We start from the raw sequence: 12572 nt of genomic DNA, 5'->3' as shown, positions 1-12572 counted from the left end.
ATCCTATGTACTTCACTAGGAAATAGTATTTTTAAGCTCCACACAAAATTTCAGCCCAATCGGTTAAAAACTGTAGGAGTTAGTTGGTCGCCCGATGGGAGCACAGCACTATCATCCTGAACTACACCGCCATTTAAAAAATTTCACATCATTAAAAAATTTAACATAAGCTTATTCTGTTACCTAATAATATACTTAATTAAACTAAACAAACACCAAAAGTAAATAATATTTCTTCTTTGTTTTATACGCTGATGAAAATGACGCTCGATTTCATGGTTTACAAGGTGTTATTACCCCTTAACTAATTTTTCAGTGAAACATAAATCAATTATGAACAGGGAGTGCATCCAAGCTGCCCTTTGGCCTATCAGCATATTTCTTTGGAATTATTAATTACCCTTAGAAATTGTATGAAAAACGATTCTAAAAAAAGAACTATTTTTAATAAACATTTTTTTCATTTTTAGTATTTTTTTTTTTATATAATTTCCCCTCTCGTAAGCGGAGGGAGATATATCACACCCCTCCCCCTGTTTAAAAAATCTATTGTATATAGCCCCATAGCTCTTCCCTCCATTTGACTATTTAAATAGTCACAAATAACTATTTGAATATTTAAAATGACTATTTAATAGTTAATTTGGAAAAAACTTCGATTGATTAAAATAGTAATTTTTAACTATTTTCAACCATTTTAAATAGTTATCCCGTTTTTAACAATGAAAATAGTTTAAAAAAAAAAAATAGTTAAAAATGACTATTTTTTTCTCTGTGTGTATTTATTTATTCTTCTATAAAATAGATAATATGGTTACCCATTTGTGTTGCATCAAGAAAATTCGATGTTTAGTTGCAAAAATAAAACAGTAATTTGGATTCATAAAGCTTTACAGCGACCAAAGTTGAATTTAAAAATTTAATAAGATGAAAGATGCATAAAGATATCATATAAAAAAGGAATGAATAAAAGTGGTCCACTACTCCATCCTTGAGGAACTTCAATTGAAATATTAATTTTTATCTTAGGTAGGTTGTTACTACTTAAACATGACTAACTTTAAGATAAAACTTAATCCTTTGGAGAATCCAATTGTTAGACTCTCTTTATTATTAAGATCGTCTGAAGACCATATTAAACATTAAAAGATTTGTTTTGGTGACTTCTACAAGAAGGTTTAATCTGAAGACGGATTTTCAAAAAAATGGAAAGAAAAACACAAAATAACTCAAGTCATTTTTGTTTAAATTTAGATTTATTCCAAATTTCATTTATTTTGGTATTGGTAGTTTAGGGTGAAACCTGCATTCAAAGTTGAGTTGTGCTGAGTTGTTTGAGTAATAAAAAAAAAATTGAGTGAAACTTTTAAACTAAAAGTTTTCGCTACATCTAAATTCCGTTCTTAGGTTTTGGTTGTGAGATATGATAGACAAATTAATAAGCTTTTGAATAAACTTTATAAACTTAATACAGCCAGAAGAAACTTCTAAGCTCAATAAAAAAAATAATAACCTCAATCTTTTTTTTTTTCAAATTGAATTTTAAATTCAATAATTGAGTCGTTATCAAAACATATGATAATAAAATATCAATAAAATGCTACGGACTTTGATAATTTTGAGTGCATGATGATGATGAATCTTATTCACAGAAACATGCGTATAATTATTATCTGCTACATATTCGAACATGAACTCAATTTTAATTTTATGAGGATCCTAACCTTTAGTTGTCATTTTCATGTACCGACAACGAACTTGAGTAATTTTGAAATGATACATGCTGCTGTTGCGGTGCTGTATTGAATTGAATTATCAATTGAAGAACTAGTACCTAATGGTTTAATGTAGTGACTTTGTATACATTTTTATGTTGTGCTCTATTGATTAGGAACAAAATGTTTATAATAGGGTGAAATTCTTTGATTAGTTTGTTGTTATGGTTGACTGAATGCAATTAAACATAACATCAAACTTACTTGTATCAACCATTGTATATCAATTCATATACAATGTATCAACATTTAAAGGGCTTAATAAGGTAATTGAAATTTAATTAATACTTTGAGCATAATCTTTTAATTCTTCTTATTTAAAATCGGAAAAAGACAAAATGCATTGAAGGCGCCAATAATGCAATTTAATTGATTGAATTTTAAAATAAATTGAGGTTACTCTTTAAAAAAAAACATTTGTATTAAGAAAATGACACAATTAAAATACGAAATATCTTGGTTGTCTGTAAAGTAGAAGGATAATTTTACGTTATAACGTTATAAGAAAATTAAAATAAATATTTCTAAGCAAAACCAAATAAAAATTCAACTCTCATAAACTAATGCAGTTTAATTTCTTTTATAAAGACGTATTTTTAGAAAAAAAAATTTAAATCGTAAGAGCCGTTTTTTTCAAAAAATAATTTTGTTAGGTACTTACAATTTCTTTTTCATAAAAAATTAGAAATTAAAGTTGGTATGCCATTTTGTAGCAATTATTAACCAGCACCTAAAACCAAAATTTTTTAAAAAATATTTTTTTTTTTTAATCCAAAACATTTTTTTTTTTTCAAACTTTCATTTTTAATGGAAGCGGGTCATAATTCTGCTTGTCAAAATTCTGTACGACAAAATTCTGTGGGGTCAAAATACTGTAAGACCATAATTCTGTACGTCATTATACTGTAAATACAAAATTCTGTACGTCAAAATACTGTATGAACAAAATACTGACTTGCGAAATTCTGTTTTGTAAGATTCTGTATGGTAAAAGCGGGTGAGATGGCATACCTTTTTTGTTTTTGTCATATTTTTCAAAGTAAACCACATTTCATATTTCTAACAATGCAAAAATGTTCTATATTCAACGTATTGTTTGTTTTAAAGAATTTTATATTTCAAATTTATATTTTTAAATTAATATAGAAAAAAAGTTTAAAAAAAACCATCTCCCCCTATAGGGTGGTTGAGATGGCGCATGAGTTTGTTTTAGGTTTCTATTGCCAAATTCATTGCACAAATGGTTGAACGATGTGAAGGAGTCAAGCACCAATGCATGCTGTATAATAGATTGCAACTAGTCGTCTTTTTTATAAAATTTTAACTTGGCTGAATTACTTAAAAAAAATATGTTGAGGGTGATATGGCACATGCTAAAACTATACTCAATTAAAAAATTCTAGTAGGGAATGCGCCATTTCACCCGCAAAAAACTGCGCCATCTCACCTTTTTGCGCATAACTCATATTCGTAAGCACCCATAAAAAGCAGATAGAACTAGAGCTCAGATTTCACACACAGCATACCTTATACTCTCTTGTATGTATTGGTGTATCAAGGGCATCTAAGATCCCAACGACTCACAAAATATCGGAAAAAAAAGGGCGAATAAAAAATTCGAAAAAAATCATCACATGATTTGCTTTGAATTTTTTTTTTATTTTTTGTATCACAGATAAAGAAACGATTACTGGCTACTTCGATTTAAAATATTTAAAGAAAGCTAAAAATATTTTTCGTACATTTTTAGAGCAATAAATGTAAAAGATATTTAAAGTGCGCCATCTCACCCGCCCCGCCATATCACCCGCTTTTACCCTACTGCAAAATACTGTATTTTCAATACAGTATTTTTAAAGAAATTCCCTTTGATAAAAAAACACTAAATACTAGCTTTAAATATAATTATTGACAGTAAAGTAGTAATTTTATACAAACATAATTATTTAAGTAAAAAAGTAAATCAATTCTAGGAACACAAATTAAACTTTTCCTAGACAAACATTTTACAAAAAAAAGTCAAAATCAATATAAATTTAATTTTGTTTCAATCCGTTTTAGGTATGCAACGTGGTTTAATTCAGATTGTTTTTTTTAAATAAGTGTAGTTTTGTTTTCTCTCTCTTTTTCTCTTTTCCGGGTTGGGGTCGAAATTCTGTATGTTTCAAAATTCTGTATACCAAAATACTGTATGTCAAAATTCTGTACATCAAAATTCTGTAAAAATGCTGTAAAAAATATCGGTTTGATAATGTAAAAAAGTGCGCGCGCACTTTTTTACATTATCAAATCGATATTTTTTACAGCATTTTTACAGAATTTACAAATACAGATATATTTAAAAGAGGGTTTACTATGAATTTCTAAGAGATCAACTTAATAAAGAGGCAAGCTTCTAATGCTGCTTAATCGAGGTACTTTATTATTAAGTGCGCGTGCACTTTTTTACATTATCAAAACGATATTTTTTACAGCATTTTTACAGAATTTTGATATACAGAATTTTGATGTACAGAATTTTGAAATACAGTATTTTGACCAACCAGAATTTTGCTATACAGAATTTTGACTTTCAGAATTTTGTTCGTACAGCATTTTGCTTATACAGAATTTTGACATACAGTATTTTGGCATTACAGTATTTTGAATACAGAATTTTGCAACATACAGAATTTCGACCCCAACCCATTTTTAAATTATATTAGGTGAAAACTATTTAAATGCTTTTATTAAAAAAAATTGTTGAAATTAGGCAAATTTTGGGAGAAAATCAGATTTGAAAAAAAAACTTTTCCTATTCAAAGATAGAACCTGTTTAAAAACTATGACTTGAATTTTTTATATGAGCCTTTACTCATATAAAAGTTATGTAATTTGAATCTGAAAAAAAAAAACTAGAAAACAACAGACAATTATATAAAAAAACGTTAAATATATCTTCACTTGAAACTGTGAACATATAGGTACTTCAATAGCAAAATATTTTATATTTTATCAGGTACATAATATTGCGTGCAAGATAATAAGCTTTTTTGAATTGTAATTATAATTTGTTTTTATCTACTTTAATAAGCTCAAAACTTTCAATCGAAATATATAATTTAATTATTACAAAATGTTTTGATTCCATTTCCGTTGATATTCATTTCAATATGATAGTCATCTGTATTATTTCGTGTTCAATTAACACTCTTATTAAGAGTTATGATTGATAGAATTAATATGCAAAATTATAACTTCAGCGCCGTTTTCAGATGGTTTCAAAACTGATAATACTGTTTTTTTTAGTAAATTATAGCTTTTTCTCATTTTCTATTTTCTATTTATCACTTCACAAAAAGAGAAATGTAAATTCTAGTAAAAAAACAAAAAAACAAAAAAAAAAAATTAAAAAAAAAGAAAGAAATTTTGTTTGGAATGGCAACACTGATCATAAGATCAATCTATAACTCTTGGTTTTAATTTAAAAAAAGCCAACTAAAGCCAATTACATTTTTTAACACCAAAAAAATTAAACAACTGAACCGATTGAATAAATTCAATTTAAAAGATTTAGTGACCTCAACTTATTTTTTTTTTTTTTAAACCAATACTTGACTTTCCTTGTTATTCCTCGTGCCAAAAAAAAGATAAAATCGTTTTATAGTTTTTAAACGCTTATGTGTACCATTTTAATGCCTCATTACACTTGTCCCAAAATATGGAAAGAAATTATAATTTTTGTTAAAAAAATTGTGTGGAAAAAACATTATTTCCATCACCAAAACCAAATGACAACATATTTCAAATGCAATAATTCCGTGTTTCAATTTAACTGATCACCAGCTAGATAAGTCTATCAAATGTTTCGATCATATTAACTGCCTGAGCAGTAAGAATTGTTTTATTATAATTATACCCTACTTAATGACCCAAACCCATCAAAACGAATTCAAATCAAATAAATAGTCCAACTGAATTAGAAAATTATAGCAAACGTGAGTACAACTCTAAAAAAGTAGCAAACATGAACGCAAATCTGTTTTTAACTGTCATTTTCGTATTGGGATTAATTGATGCAGCTTTTGGATGCGTAAGTTCAAAATAAATTTTGATAAAGACGCAAAGGATTTCATACTTTTCGTCCTTAGAATGGCTACAAGGCAAATATTCTTAAAATGGAGAATTGCGCTGGAGCTGATGCTATAATTTCTGCTGATGCTGATTTCACTGTTAAACTTACAAAGAAGTGTGAATTAGTTCCAGTTGGATGTGTTGCTAATAAAGCTTTCGCCACAGCAAAGGTAAGTTATTATTTTAAAATTCTCAAAAACTGGAATATCAATTATAAATATATCCCCTTTCTTCAGGCCAAGTATACTCTGAAAAAGGACAAAATGGTCATCAAGGAAGAAGAAGTCGATCTCTGCTCTGCTGTTGATGGAGCTAATCAGGAAGCTAAGAGCTTCATGAAAGTCTTCTCAATGCCTGAAAAATGTCCAGTTGCAGAGGTAAGAATAATTGTTTTTCAAAAAACGTATCTTATTTCAAAAATGTTCTTCTATTTAGGAAAAAATCTGTGCCAATGACCACAAATTTGACGTTTCAAAATACAAGAATATGATGAGCTTGGCTAAAGGTTCCTTTGAACTTACTGCTGAAGTCACCCACGATACTGTAAGTTTTGAGCAAAATGATTTCTTTTACAAGTGACTTTTTTAATGACACGAATATTTTTTTACAGGGTAAATCTTGCCTTCATCTGGAGCTGGAAATCACCAAATAGATTGACAATCATCATAGATTGCTCAAAAGTATTTGCAAATAGAATTTAATGTTTTTTATTTTCGAATACTTTGAATAAATTTATCTAGACTTTAAAGAAAGTTTAGTTTTCAATTTAAAGAAAAAATAATTTTAATTTTATCAAAAGGATAGCATTTTTATGATTTCAAATTATAAAGACAACTCGTATTCGAAAATATTCAGGCCATTAAAATGCAAGCAAGTTCTGTTGAAAGATCTTCATTTTTGGCACATGTTTGTATTCGGAAATTTTCTTTAACAGTTTTTGTTTGCTAAAGTTAATATTATATGTAAGTATACAATTGCTTAGACGATCAATTCCTTAAATCATTTAGGTCCAATTTATTCACTCTCTAAAACTGTCAAATCGCATACAAATTTTAAAATTTCCCTTTTTTAATGGTGACTTTAAATTTAATGGAGTGTGAATAAATTGGACCTTAAATATTAAAAATATGATCATAAAGAATAAATTGGTTTGGTCATTCAGTCAGCAATACACATTTTATATAAACTATTTTAGTTTTTCCATAGAAATAAATGTTACGCATACGCCACAGTGACCCACAAATCTTTCAGTTAGTTACTTGAATGACTTGAAAATGCTTTTAAATATGTTTTCCTGATGAGAGGAATATTCATAATTATAATCCTTTAAAGAAAATACTGTAAAAGCTAGATCAGAGAGGATGAAAAATTTCTTACAAATTTGGAGGCATTTCTCAACGTTTTTGGCAAACATTAAAAATATGTGCAAATCTGTTTTTCCTCAGTTGCGTTGGCATGTTACATGTGGGCCTAAAGTTTATAAGTTTAATTTTCATGTGAACGACTATTTGCAGAAGCTCAAATTGTTAATGAAGATGGACGTATTCGTTTGCCACCAACGAATTCTGAAAAAAGTAGTTTTATTTTCAACAAAACTTACATACCTTTAAAAATTTTTAAATTTTTATTTACTAAAATAACAATTTTTAATAAAAAGAAAACAATAATATCAAAATTTCCAATCGTTCTATGCTTTATTTTCTCTGGCAAGTGATTCATTTACTATTAGAGCTGCAGCAAATAGTATGTATTCGTTACTAAAATGCGGGTATTCACTACAGTAACGAGTAACGAAACGTTACTTTCTAAATAGTATCGTTACTCGTATGTTTCGTTACTGGGTACTGAAGTAACGAAACATGCGAAACGTACGAGATACGAAACATGCGAGTAACGACGCGATTCCAGTTTCAATACTAAATCCGAAGTAAGACATACGAAATGAAGTGATACACTCAATTTGTCGTATTTCGCATCTCGTGTCGGTATCGTAACCATAGTCAGAATGCTAACTGCAGATAATTATCTGAAGTTTACTTTTGCCTCGATTAAAACAGTAGTGCCAAGGTTCAATAATCATTGTGTTGTCGATAATTTATACAGAAATATCAAAAGAGACGTTTTTGTATTTTCTCTATTTGGCCGAAATATGTACATATATCCACGACGCAACCAATCTGTTTATGGCCTTGGTGTTAATGGTATTGATATATAGCTTAAGAATGTACAAAAGTTTTTTGGTTTTTCAAAAAATTAGTTTATTTTCGGTGCAAAATTTTCAACACAAAAAAAAAAGCAGAGAAAACGAGGTTTGAAAATCACTCTCAATAGAAAAAATAAATGAAAAATTGTTCGACATGGTTGTATTGAAATGTTAATATTTCAAGATCTGCGCGTTGTACTTTTGAAATAAAGGTCTCTAAAGAATTGTGATAAGATTACTGAACGAATATAAACAAAAAATTACCAAAGTTTTGTCGAAAAATTTGGAAAAAAATCAAAAAAAGTTTCCACGTTTGATTAAAAAAAATCGAAACAAATTCAATATAGCTACCTTTAAACTCTTATAACATGAGAATGCCGCAACTAATTTTAATGTTTATGACCTTAAAATGTAGCTTAGATTATAGAAATTGTTTTTGGTTTTTTTTTTTCAAAAAAAAAATTTGTACACCCTTATACCAATGTACGAAACATACTTAGGGCCATTTTCTTCACTCGGAGTTGAACATAACTTGAGAATTTTTATATTAAAAATTCAGAAGTTATGTTCAACTCCGAGTGAAGAAAATGGCCCTTATAATACCAAACATACGAAACGTGTCAAATACATACGTATACGAAATGTACGAAACACACGAAGCATGCGAAAGTAACGAAACATGCGAAACACACGAAACATACGAAATATGCGAAAAATGCGAAACATACGAAAGTAACGAGTAACGATATTATTGATGCGGGTACTAGTATCAAAAGTAACGTATACATGCAGGTACTCATTTTGTCGTTACTTTTACAGCCCTATTTACTATTATTCAATATTATACTTGTGGGAGAAGTTTAAGGTGCATATCAGTTTTATCTTCCGAAAATGTTCTTATTCCTACTCCACAATTCATTTTTCTATTTCAGATTATAAAGAAAAAGTCAGTAATAGAACACAAATTGTATACACTTTTTTATCCCATGAAGTCACAAGACAAGTGGACAAGTCAAGAACATGTCAAGTACAGTTTTCTGAAAAAGTCTTACAACCCTTAATATGTCTTTTAGCATAGTCATAATCTTAACAACCCTTAATGTTCTTAAAAGTTCGAAACCGTCTACAAAAGGTTGTAAATTAATCCTCAGGTTTTAGCCAATTTTAAACTAACTTTTGTTTTTAAATTTATTAATAAATTGCAAATATCAATAAATCAGTGATTTCTTATCTCTAATTTTTTTATCTTAAATCTTTAATAATAACAAAAAGTTTATAATAAGTAGGGGAGAGTGGGGCAGTTTTGAACACGGGGCACATTTGAACACTGCATATAAAATTTTAGTATATCAATCTTTTTAAGAAGTATTTCGATATTTGAACCCGTCAACACGATATCCATAAATGTCAACGACTTTCCATCGTTATCTCGGCTGACTTTCAGATTTATAGGTGGAAGGTGATTTTTATAGTGGTTTTGCATTATTTCAGTTTTTTAGTTGTAAGAGTTTTAAAAAAAATTGGTAAGTGATTTCAAAACACAATACAATTTTTGTTAATGGTTAATGAATTTTAAACTAATTGACGGTGAATTTTGAATGAATATATTAATGTTAAATATTTATTCAACATTTTATGTCGTTGACACAGTGGGGGCAGTTTTGAACAAGTATGGTGGGGCACTTTTGAACATGTTCAAAACCGCCCCGAGCAGTTTGTATCAGAAATTTTAAGGACACTTGAATGTGTTTAATTTAATAAATCGTAATGTTCTTATAAAAAAATAATGAAACTAGCATTTAAGGACAAAATTAAAGAAAAAATGGGAATATGTACAACATAATTGAAGATTTAAAAAAATGCCTGAAATCTTCAAGTTCTGCTAGACTGTTCTCGATGAGAACTCGATTACATACCGCTTAAGCGTTATAGAAATTAAAGTCAAGCTACCTACACCAATTAATGCTCCTGGTACATGAAGAACATCTGCTTTGTTAACATTTGGATTTAATGTCTAGAAATATATCTATATATATTGAAAATAAATCTACTCTGAGAAGCATAAATGGTATGAATACCATTTTTCTAAGATATATTTTAAATTAATTTTTCTTGGTTTTTGTTTTTCTTTTGAACTTATAAATGTGATAAACTGATAACTATAGTTTAAATTTTAATGTTATTTTTTCTGAGTTTTTATTATTTGTTGGTTAGTTGGATATGATATAATAATCAATTTGGAGTTTTTGTATGTTCTTATTAAAAAACTAATAAAAAGTTAAGTATTATTTATTAATTACAACGAACTTAATACTGATGTTCAAAACTGCCCCTTCCATGTTCAAAACTGCCCCATACATGGGGCACTTTTGAACATAAGATCTAATATTGGTTAAAAATTAAAATTAAATATAAATAATATGCTAAAATAACCAGATATAATTTAAAATCGAAGTTCAATATCACTGCTTCATATAAGTAAACTTAACAGATCAATAAATCGAATAAATATCTTTCTAGCAGTTGCGAAAGCAAAAAGTGTTCAAAACTGCCCCACTCTCCCCTATTACTTTCACTATCGTGCGACCTAATAATCAGCTACTTCACAAGTTGATCATTTAAATTACATAGAAATTCCCAATCCCACTCGTTCGTTAAACTCTGATAAGAACCACACTTTGTACAATACGAACAATAAAGGTGTCTTTCTGATAGTAAATTTTCTTTAAGCTCATTGAAATTCGAAACAGGTAGTCTATAATAAAAAGAATTGGCAAAGTTTTTTATTTAAGAATACCAAATCTTGACTACAGTCTTCTAACGGTCTTTGTTAAGTGAAGTTCATTATGAGAATTGCTATTGGATTATTACTGATAGCTTTGCTATCTGTATCCGCAGAAGAACCTTTACGATTTGATAATTATAAAGTGTATAAATTGTTTATTAACGAAGATGGACAATATCAAAGTCTTAAAAATATTGAAAAAACCTTTAAAGTAAAACTTAAATCTCTATAAAAGGTTTATCGAGTGTTTAATGTGTGTTCTTTTGTAGTTAAACTTTTGGAAAGAAATTCGTTCGCTTGGCGAAGATTGCGATGTTATGGTTCCACCAGAAAAAGTTCTTGATTTTGAAAAATTTCTTCAAAAATCTTCAATTGGATACAATTTAACAATTAACAATGTCCAAGAGTAAGCTTTTAAACCCTTTCAAGAAGCCTTCGTTTATAAGTCTATGTATTTTTTGTCAGATTAATCGATAATGAAAGACCAAAAGCTCGATCAGCAGGTATGGAATGGACTGACTACCACTCTCTCGAAGAAATCCACGCCTGGGTAGAAAGCCTTGCTCAACGTTTTCCAAAACAAGTCAGTTTATTCTCAATTGGAAAATCCTTCGAGGGTCGTAATATCAAGGGTCTTAAAATTTCCTACAAACCAGGCAACAAGGCTGTCTTCATTGAAGCCAATATTCATGCTCGAGAATGGATTACATCAGCAGTTATAACTTATATCATTGATGAACTTTTAGTCTCAAGACATCCAGCTGTTCGAGATATTGCTGAAAATATTGATTGGTATATTATTCCGGTTTTGAATGTCGATGGTTTCGTCTATTCCCATGAAGTTGTAAGTTTATATTCTTCCGGGTTTTAAGAATCGATTTAAAGTTGAATCTTTTTAGGACCGCATGTGGCGTAAGAGTCGTCAGGGCCATGGTAACAAATGCATTGGAACTGATATGAACCGTAATTTCGGGTTCTTGTGGATGAGTAAGTCAAAAAGTTCATAAAAGTCGTACTTTTCAAAAAGAAAACTTTTATAGGTGCTGGAGCTTCAAATGATTCATGTTCGGAGACCTACGCTGGACCGTTTGCCCAATCGGAACCGGAAATTAACCAACTTGTCGATTATGTTCAAGCTTTGCCTGATGATTATATCAAAATTTATATTTCTCTGCATTCTTATGGACAGTACGTTCTGTCCCCCTGGGGTCACACTGAGGAACTACCTCCAGATTATGACGCTATGATGCATGTCGCTAAAGGCTACGCTGATTCCCTGAAACGACGATATGGAACAGTTTTTACCTATGGCTCCAGTGCTTTAACCTTGTGTAAGTCTTTGATTCGTTACAAAATCTCAAGACCTTACAGTTTTTTTTTTAATCTTTTTCTAGACAAAGTTTCAGGATCTGGTAAAGAATGGGCCTACGCAGTTAAGGGTATTCCAATTCCCTACACAATTGAGCTTCGTGACAAGGGAACTTATGGATTTATTCTTCCTCCAGAGCAGATTCTTCCAACTGCCAAGGAAGTTCTTGAAGGTTTTATTGGAATGATTCATGCAGCAAGAGAGATTAACATAGTTTAGAAAATAAAACCCAGTTTTTTTAAACGTTTTTTTTTTCGAAAGATCTTAGTTTTTTTTATTTCAGTTTTGCGTGTTAACGAGTTAATAGGTGTGAAACAGAGATACAAT

At 29.3% G+C, this 12572-nt stretch overlaps 2 protein-coding genes across 2 annotated transcripts; both read left to right on the top strand.

Moving 5' to 3' along the window:
- Positions 1-5485: 5485 nt before the first annotated feature.
- On the top strand, positions 5486-6624 carry LOC129915210 (uncharacterized). The gene is made up of 5 exons (XM_055994692.1): positions 5486-5847; positions 5906-6058; positions 6125-6265; positions 6324-6431; positions 6499-6624. The coding sequence occupies exons 1-5, from the start codon at positions 5782-5784 to the stop codon at positions 6538-6540; spliced, it is 510 nt and encodes a 169-aa protein (XP_055850667.1). The 5' UTR covers positions 5486-5781; the 3' UTR covers positions 6541-6624.
- Positions 6625-10875: 4251 nt separating this feature from the next.
- On the top strand, positions 10876-12508 carry LOC129915217 (zinc carboxypeptidase). Its single transcript, XM_055994700.1, has 6 exons — positions 10876-11087; positions 11146-11282; positions 11342-11720; positions 11776-11863; positions 11917-12207; positions 12271-12508. Exons 1-6 carry the CDS (start codon positions 10938-10940, stop codon positions 12462-12464), a joined length of 1239 nt encoding a protein of 412 aa, XP_055850675.1. The 5' UTR covers positions 10876-10937; the 3' UTR covers positions 12465-12508.
- The last annotated feature ends 64 nt before the right edge of the window (positions 12509-12572 follow it).

This window comes from Episyrphus balteatus, chromosome 1 (assembly GCF_945859705.1).
Source record: "Episyrphus balteatus chromosome 1, idEpiBalt1.1, whole genome shotgun sequence".
NCBI classification, from domain to species: Eukaryota; Metazoa; Arthropoda; class Insecta; order Diptera; family Syrphidae; genus Episyrphus; species Episyrphus balteatus.
Note: the sequence above shows the minus strand (reverse complement) of the source record. Positions and strands in the feature narration are given on the sequence as shown.